This window comes from Dermochelys coriacea, chromosome 5, assembly GCF_009764565.3.
Source record: "Dermochelys coriacea isolate rDerCor1 chromosome 5, rDerCor1.pri.v4, whole genome shotgun sequence".
NCBI lineage: Eukaryota > Metazoa > Chordata > Testudines > Dermochelyidae > Dermochelys > Dermochelys coriacea.
This window is the reverse complement of record NC_050072.1, coordinates 71,126,530-71,138,958: the sequence shown is the minus strand read 5'-3', so window position 1 is coordinate 71,138,958 and position 12,429 is coordinate 71,126,530. Positions and strand designations below refer to the sequence as shown.

Here is a 12,429-nt window from a genome sequence, read left to right as displayed (position 1 = left end):
TTAGAGCATAAGCTTTCGTGAGCTACAGAATGCATCCGATGAAGTGAGCTGTAGCTCACGAAAGCTTATGCTCTAATAAATGTGTTAGTCTCTAAGGTGCCACAAGTACTCCTTTTCTAACATGAGCACTGTACACTTTGTAGTCTTTGCTGTAAAAGAAATCAATATACTTGAAAATGTTGACAAATATCCACAAATATTTAATAAATTTCAATTAGTATTCTGTTTAACAGTGTGATTAATCACAATTAATTTTTTAAATCACAGTTGGTGATTTAAATCAATCCATTGACTGAAACCAACTAGGGAATATCTAGCGACCATAACAGAATCAAACTTTTAAACAACTCCATATTTTTAATACCTTACATGGTATTCAGTAACAAATGTTAATGTTCAACTTGCTAAATATCACAAAAAAATGAAAGTGTGATACCTTGGCAAGGGTGTAAATTCGCTGATGATGCCTTCTGTTCCCAAGGTTATGCCCTGTACTATGAAGGTGCTCCCCATTCCTTTCCAAAGAGCTTTTGGACCCTGTAATTTAACAGTTCCAGTTAGATTCAGTAACATGAAAATTGGTGATAATACGTTTCACACTTTCAATAAAATTGTAGAAACATACTAGAAAGGGGCCCAAACTGAACATTGGATCTGAATGTTCCCAAATTAATGGAATTCAGACCCTGATCCGAACAATGATCATCTCTAAATACTTTTCATATCAATAACACTTTCTATCAGATAACCTGAAGGAGCTTTACAAGCATTAATACATAATGCATATCAAAACTATTGTTGAGAGGCTTAATCTCCATATATCCGCTGGGCAAAATGAGGAACAGAAAGGCTAAGTGATTTATCCCAAATCACCCAGCCTGTCCTCTGCAAACCCAGAAATACATTCTCATCTTTTAACTAGTCTTGGACTTTAGACACAAAACCATCCTTCTATTGTAACAACATGGATATTTATGTTGAATTTTATAGTGGGATTCAGAGTACAGTAGTCTTCCAAAATTTAAAAAGTCACTATTTAAATATTCTTTTTATCCATATAAATATCTAATACTTTTTGGAATCCTGCTGAATTCTTGGCCTCAGTGACATGTTCTTTTCTTTTTGTATATATATAAAAGCAGAAGTGAGTGTGTGTGTATATATCATATCTCACACACACACACACACACACACACACACACACTTTTTTCCAGTAAATATTAAGCACAGTGAAATAAAGGATTAGAGAAAGTGAAGTTCTTTATTGAATTGTTTAGTAATTAATAAAAATAAAACTTAGAAAAATATTTTTTGTAACACTCAGCTAGCTTCTTAAAATATTTAGATATGAAGAACACTTCTGTTTCAATAAATACATATGCCACACTGTATCTACATAATTTTGTTTTATGTATTACTATTGAGGGCTCAAAATACTGACCTGGGTCTTATTGATGCTGTACATAATATTGACAATAGTAAATGGAGTGAGATGATAATTCCGGGCATGATAATTAACCTGTTAAAATATATATGCATGTAATAAAATAAAATGCTGGAATATAACAATTGTTGTCAAAACACTTAGGTGATGAATATTCACTTAAATGTTACAATTTAGACTGCAAGATCATCCAAAACAACTGTTTTTCTGAGGCAACTTGAACACTCTTTGTCACTCAAACATTAATAATACTTATTTAAATCTTCACTGCCACTTAAAAGGACATAGATCAAAATTCACTTGCAAATTTAGGCGTTAAAAAACTAAGCTTTGGAAAAAAAATCTTAAAAGAAAAATTTCTTTTTCTTTTTTTTTTTTTTTTTTTTATTAAAGTCCAATGGAAAGTCATTTTTAAAAACACCAAAACATTCTACTAGTGCATGAGAACCTGACAGTAATTTAATTAGTAACCACTTAGACACTATTTTCCTTTGTTTTATGTTTATTATCCAAACTAAAAAGACAGCATGAAAAGTGAAAGAAATTAAAATGTTAATCTAATTTAAAGTTCTAAAAGTAACATAAGGAAATTTGTTTTTAAACTTTTTACCTGACAGTGTCTACTTAAGCTTCCTTATAACTCTACAATCGGAATATGTAGAAAGTCTGAAACTAGATTAATTTCAATTCCAGAATTTAAAAAGATGTACCTGACATTGGCGACGTAGAACAATGCAAGGATGTGCCAACACATTTTCTGTAAATAGACTTTAAAAGAGGAATGTATTTAAAAGTACTGAAACCTATTAATAATGGATATTCTTCTTTAGCAGCAAATTAATATTAGGTTTACAATATTTGGGGAATACACAAAACTATGTCTCAATGTTAGTCCACATCCTGCCAGCAGTTATTTTTGGAGAGTGAACCACACACTTTCCAACAGGCCAAAAAGTCAGACGCTCAGAAATTGATCACCCACTCCGTAGGGGTACATATGTACAAAAATTAATGCTCACACCCTCCTGCTGTGAATATGAGGAAATACGCAGAGGCACAAAGTGAGTCACCCATGACTGCAGAGCTGGTCGGTGGCAGAACCAGAATTAAAAGCTCCTAACTCCCAGTTTTACAGTCATTCCTCTACACCACAGAGCCCCTCAAAGAAAGAGGACCTTCTTCTATAAGTCTGTTAGGTCCCTACAGTATATCAACAGAGGTTGATATGTATGAAGGGGTTCAATAGTTGACCAAAAACTTCATTCACCAGGCACCTTAAAAATCTATTGTATTTGACATGGACTTGGACAGACATCGCAATATGTGTTCTGAGAACAGAATTAATCAGTATATTAAGATCCACCATTTTCTCAACAAAAAAAATATATATAATTCCATACATAAAGATAGCAGCTTTGGACAGTTTTTCCACCCCAATATTACTGCTCTAGCATGCTTTAACATTGTGCTTGGTGATATTTGCGCCTGCTTAGGAAAGGTTAATACTACCTGAAAATATTCATTTGGGTGACGAATGCACAAGCACTCTTCACAGAAGCATTTCAGAATTCTCAGAAGTCTCTCCATATTTAACTGCAGATTCTCAGCAACACCCCACCCTCCTCAGGAGTCAACACTGTCTTGATTCTAGAATTATCTCTTCTAGATTCCTTGCTCTGATTACCCCACAATAAAATTTGAAGGTGTTTCTCCAAACTATAGGTGAGTGGGAAATTACATCTTTAACTATAACTAGTCGGTCTCCAGGTACATATCACTCGGGCTATTTCTCTCTCTAGCTTATCTATGCAACACAGAATTTTAAACTGAGCAAGACTCAGCCTTTTGGTTTGTTTAAATAGGATCCCAAGTTGCCAAACAGCACAGGCATGCTGATGTTCTTCAGGGGTTCCTTGCATTGAAAACAGACAGCAGCAGAAGTATAGCTACGTTTTCATACTTTGATCATTTCCATACTATTTGATAGCCTTAAGAAATATAGGTCTAACTCATTGGGGCCCAACTTTGGTCAATATGAAAATCTGTGCAGTCCATGGGATCCATGCTAATAGTGCAAGCATCCTTTGCCATTATATACCTCTACCCAGATATAACATGGGTTCGCATACAACACGGTAAAGCAGCCCCCCCTCCCCTGGGTCTGGAAGGCAGGAGCTGTGGGGGAGCACTTTTGGGGGCCTGGGTGATTAGTGGGGGGCTGGGTGCGGCCCGCTCGGCTTCCCTTGCCCCTGCACCAGCCGTGTCACTCGTGGGAGGGGACTTGGGGGAAGGGACTCCTCCCCCACCCCACATTCACCAGTGGTGGCGAAGCGGAGCAATGTGGCCCCAGCCTGCTTCGTTCCACCAGCTCCCAGCCACGGCGCTCCGCTTCCCGCTGCAGGTGAGTGCTGGGGGTGTCCTTTCCCCAACCTCCCTGCACTCACTGGTGGCAGGAAGCAGAGCGCCGTGGCTGGGAGCTGGTGGAGCAAAGCGGGCTGGGGCCACATTGCTCCGCTTCCCACCGCAGCCGGTGAGTGCCTTACAGGGAGCAGGAGTGTGGACAGGGCTCAGGGCAGTCAGGGGACAGAGAGATTGGGTAGAGGGTGGGGTCCTGGGGTTATTATGGATGGGGGGGGGTCTCTGGAGGGGGCGGTCAGGGGTCAAAGGAGCAGGGGGGGCCAAAGCAAGTTCGATATAATGTGGTCTCACATATAACGCAGTAAGATTTTTTGGCTTCCGAAGACCGCGTTATATCGGGGTAGAGGTGTATTTGAAGATAAGAGCCAGAGGCTATGAGCTGGAGAGAAGACTGCTGAAAAAAGATAATTATAATGTTCATTTCTTGATTGGTTTTATTCAGTGCCAACAGCAGTAAAGATATCCCCACTAAACCTAATGGATCCATGTGTACTCATTCTTGTAAATCATCCTTTATACAGAGTCAGTCAAAACTTCAGAAATATAGCACACTATCTAGTTTACAGGTTTCAGAGTAGCAGCTGTGTTAGTCTGTATTCGCAAAAAGAAAAGGAGACTAAGTCTCTAAGGTGCTACAAGTACTCCTTTTCTTTTTATCTAGTTTACAGTATATTATTCTTCTGCCATTATCTAATCAATATTTTAAGTACTGTTTCTCAGGTTTAAAATTCAAGAACATGGTGCCAATGCAATTCCAGCTAGTTCCACTCACTCTACCAACACTATTGCTCTCTAAAGTCCAAACATATAAGAGTATTTTTTATTGGTGTGTGCTTCATGCAAAACATACTGTAGCAACTTATATGCTCCAAGGTTTTCAAAATTCCCACCCTATATATTTTTGTATCAAACCCATCACTGTAGTAACTGAAAGAGCTGCAGTACCTTAGCTTGAGAAAGAAGGTAAGAGAAAACAATTAACTTTGTGCTAGATTTTTAAACCTAGTTAATTAAATGTATATTGTAATTTGAACTCAGGGAGCATGACAGACTACAAAATGTAAAAGCCATAATTATCAGTGAAAAATATGTTTTACACAGAACAAAATTCTTACCTGGCAAGGCCAATACCAAAGCCTGCAAATCTATTCATCTGTTCTGAAAGAAACACAATAGAAGATTATGTAGCACTGATATTTACTGCAGAACAGTGAGGAAAGAAACAAGCTGTAATACAGAGTACCAGAGCAACCAGTTGTATAGCTTGCTCATTTCAACAAATTCTGAGCACTGCACCACAGTGTACAAAGTATACTACTTTTGGGATAGTTTTGCCAACTCAGCAAAAGTAAAACATAATTGTCTACCAAAGATTATTTGCATCTGAAGTGCTTGGTTTATAATAACTTGCTGGAGCTCAGATACAAGTAACTTATTTGCCTTAAACTATCTATATCAGGAAGAGAGAGACTGGATGGCTAATGGAACTGGGAACAATTTGACTGACATCTGGGAAAACAAATTGACCCAAATCAATAATGACCCAAAACCACTACCTACCAGCTGTTCAATGGCATGTGTGACATGAATATGGTCTCAGTCCAGTTCTTAATGAATAAATGTCAGTACCATAATGCCACCATAAGAACTGGTGTTACAAAAAGTCAAAGTGTGAGACCCTTTTACTTCTAGAAGTCCTCTCCACTGGGGCGTTGATTTAGTGGGTCTAGTGAAGCCCCACTAAATTGACTGTCAATCGCTTTCCAGGTGACTCCAGTACTCCACCGGAACAAGAAACATAAGGTAAATCTATGGAAGAGTTTCTCCCATCAACCCAGCGTGGTGTAGACACCACAAAAGGTCGACCCAAGCTACATTGACTCCAGCTATGTTATTCACATAACTGGAGTTCCGTAACTTAGGGCAACTGAGCCCCATAGTGTAGACTTGCCCTTGGTCTGCTAAGGCTTTGTGTCTAGTACTGTGAAATGGGAACTTTTTCCTAACACTAAATCCACTTAAAACCTTACGATAGCAGGACACACAAATGTTAGTACTATTAAATGCACAAGAAAAAATGTACATTAACTTCTTCAGAAAGAGGGGAGATTAAAAAAATTCAACACACTTGCCCAGAATTTCAAATATTTATCTGGGAACCCAAAATACAGATCTATTTGATTGTAATGATTCCCTGGAATAGCAAGCTGCTTAGATTGTTTTGATCAATAGTTTCCCAATTAAGACTTACAACTATGGAGTGGCTACTTCCAGTCCTAAGGTTTACTTGGTTTTCATTATAAGCCTGATTTTGATCCTCAGTTTCTCAAAACTGTACAAAAGTTCAGATGGAAAAGATTTTCATGTGCTCCACAGCCAGCAAAGAATTTATATGGAAAGTTTCAGGTTAGATGAGGAGTTTATGAAACAGAATTTGAAAAGTTAAAGGGTTATTTTAAGAATACAACATGTCTAGCTGTATTTCCGAAAGCTTGGTCTAAAAACCTTGAAATTTGTTTTATAAAATAACCCCCAAAGAGATCAAATCATAGGACTTTTTTTTTTGGGGGGGGGGATAAAGCTGAGTGCAAAACGTTTGAATTAGTAACCACAGATGTTTCAATGATGCATCCAATCCAAGACTACTTCATGAGTTTTGCCAAAAGCCCAGTGGGGATTAAGTTCTGTTCAGCCCCAATTTTCAAACCTGCCTAAAGTTAGGCTCCTAAATCTATATTTAAGTTCCTAGATAAAAAGTAGCCTGAGTTTCAAAGGTGCTGAGTGCCTACAGCTCTGAATGAAGTCAACTTGCAGACACTCAACGCTGTTGAAAATTAGGCACTTTTATAAAGGAGCTTGGATATGGATTTAGAAGCCTACCTTTAGGCATATAGATTTGAAAATCCTGACCTCAATTCCCTAATCTCTTTCCACCTGTAGATACTGTCATAACGTTAACCAACCATTAGTCTTCCCCTATGGTGAGTCTTCCAAACAAGAGTCGGATTCCTCTACCTGTTGTGTGCCATGATTCCGAACTGTCAATTGCCCTCACCCAAGCCATCTAGTCAGAAGACAAATAGATTTCTCACCCATTGCTGTAAGCACTTTCTCTCTGCCCCTACAACTTAGAAGGCAGAGATAAGAACTTTTGCTCTTTGCCATACAGATACTTATTCTTTGCTTCAGTGGCTCTGCCAGTAGCTCTATCAAGATAAATAGGTTAGGGCTCCTCCCAACAGTATCTGAGCCAAGAGCTTTCCACTCCAATCCTCTATGGAGAGGCTGGAGTCCTTAGCTTGCCAAGTGACATGAATGTTTCCTGAGAGCACTCTTGGATCCTTTGGAGACTCCAGGGAATGAACTTGCACATACCGCCCATAAAGCAGAAACAGCTCTCCCCAACTTTGTGTCTGAGAGTCCAAGGCACTGAACCTTCTCTCATAAACAACTATGTTTCAGCAGGCCACCGTCAGAAGGCACAGAAGACAGATGCTATGCTTCTCCTCCAGCAGTAGCACATTCATACCCTCCTCATCCCACATGTCACCGAATTATTTTTCAAAGTCTTATAAAAAAAAAGTGAGAGGTACCAAAGATTGGAGAAAAGCAGTAGTAGGAAATAAGGCAAAGAGTGATTCTGCTGTCTCATAAGTCTAACTTTTACCCCTACTAAAACAACGGAACATTTGAAGAAAAAAATCCAAACCTTTTGAGGGTAACAGAACTATTAGCATAAGCTACATTATTACTGAAATGATGACATTTCCAGTACCATGCATCATGTGTTAAGCACTGCACAAGTAGGAGATACAGAAGCAAACAACGGTCAATGCAATTTTTAACTGCTTATGCCAAGATGCATCATGAAACGACAGTCGCTTGATAAAGAGCTTTGCTACAACGGCATCAGGAATTCAGTGCTCAGTTTTAGGCACCATATTACCAGAAAGATATTTGCAAACCAGAAATAATTCAGGGAGGGGAAGAAAAAGACAAAAAAAGATCACACGTTGAAGGACAGATTAAGGCCTGACCCTGCAAATTGTTGCTCTGAGGCAGAACCCCACTGACTTCAGCAGAGTTCTGTGTGGGCACAGCAGTCTACAGGTACACAATGAACTGCAGAATTGAGACCTACAAGTCACTTAGCTATAAAATGGCAAAGTGGGGCACTTAAAAATATAAATCTACACAAATATTTTAATATACATACTAGTATTACAAAATAATTGTTTAGAAATGCATAGAAAAACAGCTAGAAGTAATGAGATGAAATTGAAGACAGTTCAGGTTTTAATTGAAATTTGAAACACTAATTTCCATTAATATTAAACTCTTATGACTTTGTAATACACAAACTAAGAGTGCATGAACTACTTGACAATGTCCTTTTAATAAAAATATGGAAACAAAAAGAAGTAAGAGAGTTAGGATTATTATCTTGCATTTCAACAATTTGCTGTTCACAACATTCCTTGTCATATTTTAGACACATCTCCGTTTCAGGAAGATAGAAAATGATAATCCAATTGCAATGACTTCTGTTCCCTTTTGCCAGTGCTGCCAAGGAACCGTTGGAATAGGTGCCTACATCATATTGTCATAACTCCCACCTCCATCAATAGAAAAAGACTGACAGAACAAGAGGATTTACATTTAAAGGTGACCTATAAATGACAAATTTGTGTTTGTCCCCTTTTTACTTCTTTATGATGCACAAAGAAGGCCTGAAAGTTTGTGTATTTTTGTTTTAAAAAGTTTATGCCTTGACTCTTGAATTTTGCAGCAAGAAAACTACTATGTTAGCGTGAAACACCCGGAAAGTGAAATCTGATTGACTGACTGAAGATTGTTTCATGCTCTTTATGAACTGTTGCAAGACCCATCTATTGTCTCAGATTGTTTATTGTACTTACAGAAGGTGGGGTATTTATGTTAATTTTGATGCTACTAGTTCTATGGATGGCTGAATTTGCATGTATAAATGTATTGCATTATAAAAGGCACATGGAGTGTACAACCAGCACTTTTTACTAACAATGTATTTTGTGTGTCTATTATGTACTTAGCACATACTTTTGGGCACTGTATAAATAATACCTATTTAACTTAAATATATAGTCAGAAAAAAACTTCCTTTTTTAAAGATTCAACACCACCATCTCTTCAAGCTCCCAAACCACATTCAGGGGTACCACAGAAGAGACATCCAGGAAAATAGGGAAAGTGAGATAAACAAAACAAAAACTTTTCAGATCTTCTTTATACATCAAACCAAAAAATGCACAAATCCATTTTGCTTTCTTATCTTCAGGTCAACTCAAAGTTTAGTGTTTTTTTAATAAACAGTTTTCTTTTATCTTATGTTCAAGTTTTGAAGTCAAAATACAAGAGTGAACAACTTGTTTGTATAGATTTGAGGCAAAACTCGGTTTAAGATATGCAACATCTCCTAAAAGAGGACACTTTGTCTAGGCATTTACTGTATATAGTACCTATCACTGTGGTATCATGAACAGAAGATAAGCTACTTTATGTAGCATGTCTGATGTTATAAAATACTTCAGACATTCAGTAAGAGTTTTAGAATAAGAGGGAGTAAGTAGAAAATAAACAAAAAAATTTACATAATCTGATTATATGCAATGTGAACAGAAACAAATTAACTGAAAAAGCTTGAAAAAAATAAACTTTCAGATGAGATGTGAAAATAAGTGATACAATGAGATGGCACAATTGAGCAAAGTTGATTTTAAGAGGAGGGAACTCAAGTGTAAAAAACAAACACTAACTGTGGTTAGACTAAGTAGGATGCCAGACAGGTAGCTAATACTAGGTAACTGAAGAAAAGAGTGGGTTCATTAGATAGCCTAGCATAGCCAAAGAGGCTTATAAAAAATAAGGAGAACAGTTCTGAACTAGATTCTAAAGTAAATGGAGGAGGGGAGGCAGAAGAGTTCCAGAATAAGAGGGAAGTTGGCATGCTTCTCAATTTACTTGGTAGTCTTAGCCCTGGTCTACACTGGGGGGGGGGGAAGAGGGGGAGAAATTGTTCTAAGTTCCCCTGTCGACTCTGCCTGCCCTCTCACGGCGCTGGAGTACAGGAGTCAACGGGAGAATGCTTGGAGGTTGATTTATTGTGTCTAGACTAGATGCGATATATCGATCCCCGCTGGATCGATCACTGCCCACTGATCCGGCGGGTAGTGAAGACATACCCTTAGGCTTGGTCTACACTACCAACTTATGTCAGTATAACTACATCACTCCAGGATGATGGAGTGGATGGAAAATCCAAACCTCTGAGTGATGTAGTTTTACCAACCTAACCCCTGGTGTAGACAGTGCTATGTCCATGGGAGAGTTTCTCCCGTTGACATAGCTACCGCCTCTTGGGGAGGTGGAGTACCTACACTGATGAGAGAACCTGTCCTGTCAAGTGTACATAGCTTCTTCACTAAGCACTAGAGCAATACAAGTGGAGACAAACCCTTGGTGTTTGTAAAGCCACAATTCTTTTCTATTCTGAATTGTTCCTCAAAACTTATTTCTGCTGTGTCACCATTTAGTGAGTTAATTCACCAGTCCAATGTACTTATTTAATGCAACCATCCAAACACCTGCACTGCATAGCCATACAATCATATTTCTGTAACCTTTGTCTCAACTGCCTTCCCCCTTATCTCCCAGCTGGTGTGCTCCATGTCAGATTATACCAGTGTTTCTCAAACTGGGGGTTGTGATTCCAAAATGGGTCTGGCATCACCAGGACTGGCTTAGACTTGCTGGGGCCCAGGGCCAAAGCCAAAGCCCGAGGGTTTCAGCCCTGGGCGGCAGGGCTCAGGTTTACAGGTCCTCTGCCTAGGACTGAAGGCCTTAGGCTTCAGCTTTGACCCCTACCAGAGCAGTGGGGCTCAGGCTTTGGTGTCCACTCTCCCCCCAGTCGTGTAGAAATTTTTGTTGTCACAAGGGGGTCATGGTGTCATGAAGTTTAAGAACCCTTGGGTTAGACCATAAACTCTTTGGGGGCAGGGACTCATTTATACTATCTGACAGGGATACCTTTGACTGTTGATCCTGTACCATTATAACAGGAGCTGGGATATGGGGAATCCCCTACCTCCTAGGACAAGGGGCAGGTGGATTATTTTGTAACCATTTTCCTTTACTTGGGACTGTTGCTAAACCAGAACACACACAAAAAGAATCAGGGAGACACCCTAATAAAGATCCACTTCTACCTCTGTTGTTCCTATGCCCCGTCGCCCTGCGCTGCCCCCGACCCGAGTCCAGCTCCACCCCGTCTCCCCCGCCAGAGCCGCCCCGCCATCGCATCAGCCCCCAAGCCCAGCTCCGCCATCTCACCCCGCCCCGGCCGGCTGGGCTCCCCTTACCGGAGCTGGAGCCGGCGCCCGCAGGGTACAGTTCGTCGTTGAGACCAACTCCCCCGAGGGGGGTCCCGGCCGGGCCGGCCCCGTACTGCGGGGTCCTCTCCCCCCAGTGCAGGTTGCGGCTGCCCGGGATGTCGGGGGGGCTGGAGACCCAATGGCTCAGGTCCGAGGCGGAGCTGTAGGGCTTGGCCCCGGGGCCCGGCTCCTCCCGGCCGCCCACCCTGTAGCCCAACCCATCGAAGCCCTCGGGGCGCCGCGGCTGCATCGGGGAGCGCGACGGGGACGGGGGCGCGGGCGCCTGCAAACTGCTGCGGACAGCGATACAGGAACCCGGTGCGGGCGCCGCTCAGCATCTACTTCCGGGTCGAAACCGGCATCCGACCCCCTGAAGCCAGGCAGCTGCCCCTGAGAGTCACATGATCATGGAGCCGGCTGCTGCGCTCTGATAGGCCACGAGACATCCCCCAGCCGGCCGCCCGGAGCTCTGGTGTCCTGCTGGTCTCGGCCGGGCGGGGGTAGGTGGTTTTGTCGATCTCCCGGGTTTCAGAGTAGCAGCCGTGTTAGTCTGTATTCGCAAAAAGAAAAGGAGTACTTGTGGCACCTTAGAGACTAACACATTTATTAGCGCATAAGCTTTCGTGAGCTACAGCTCACTTCATCGGATGCATTTGGTGGAAAAAACAGAGGAGAGATTTATATACACACACACAGAGAACATGAAACAATGGGTTTATCATACACACTGTAAGGAGAGTGATCACTTAAGATAAGCCATCACCAGCAGCAGGGGGGAGGGGGGGAAAGGAGGAAAACCTTTCATGGTGACAAGCAAGGTAGGCTAATTCCAGCAGTTAACAAGAATATCAGAGGAACAGTGGGGGGTGGGGTGGGGTGGGGGGGAGAAATACCATGGGGAAATAGTCTTACTTTGTGTAATGACTCATCCATTCCCAGTCTCTATTCAAGCCTAAGTTAATTGTATCCAGTTTGCAAATTAATTCCAATTCAGCAGTCTCTCGTTGGAGTCTGTTTTTGAAGCTGTTTTGTTGAAGGATAGCCACTCTTAGGTCTGTGATCGAGTGACCAGAGAGATTGAAGTGTTCTCCAACTGGTTTTTGAATGTTATAATTCTTGACGTCTGATTTGTGTCCATTCATTCTTTTACGTAGAGAC

The 12,429-nt window shown here is 40.8% G+C and overlaps 1 protein-coding gene across 1 annotated transcript in view; it reads right to left on the bottom strand.

The window, feature by feature from the left end:
• The window catches only part of SLC25A46 (solute carrier family 25 member 46), a 40,554-nt gene extending 28,756 nt beyond the window's left edge, over window positions 1-11,798 (bottom strand). The window contains exons 1-5 of the mRNA XM_038403089.2: window positions 11,260-11,798; window positions 4,978-5,020; window positions 2,155-2,212; window positions 1,442-1,519; window positions 437-537 (exon numbers count right to left, since the gene is read on the bottom strand). Of these exons, the coding sequence (XP_038259017.1) occupies window positions 437-537; window positions 1,442-1,519; window positions 2,155-2,212; window positions 4,978-5,020; window positions 11,260-11,521 (542 nt within the window). The 5' untranslated portion in view covers window positions 11,522-11,798. The remainder of the gene's footprint in view (window positions 1-436; window positions 538-1,441; window positions 1,520-2,154; window positions 2,213-4,977; window positions 5,021-11,259) is intronic.
• Window positions 11,799-12,429: the final 631 nt, after the last annotated feature.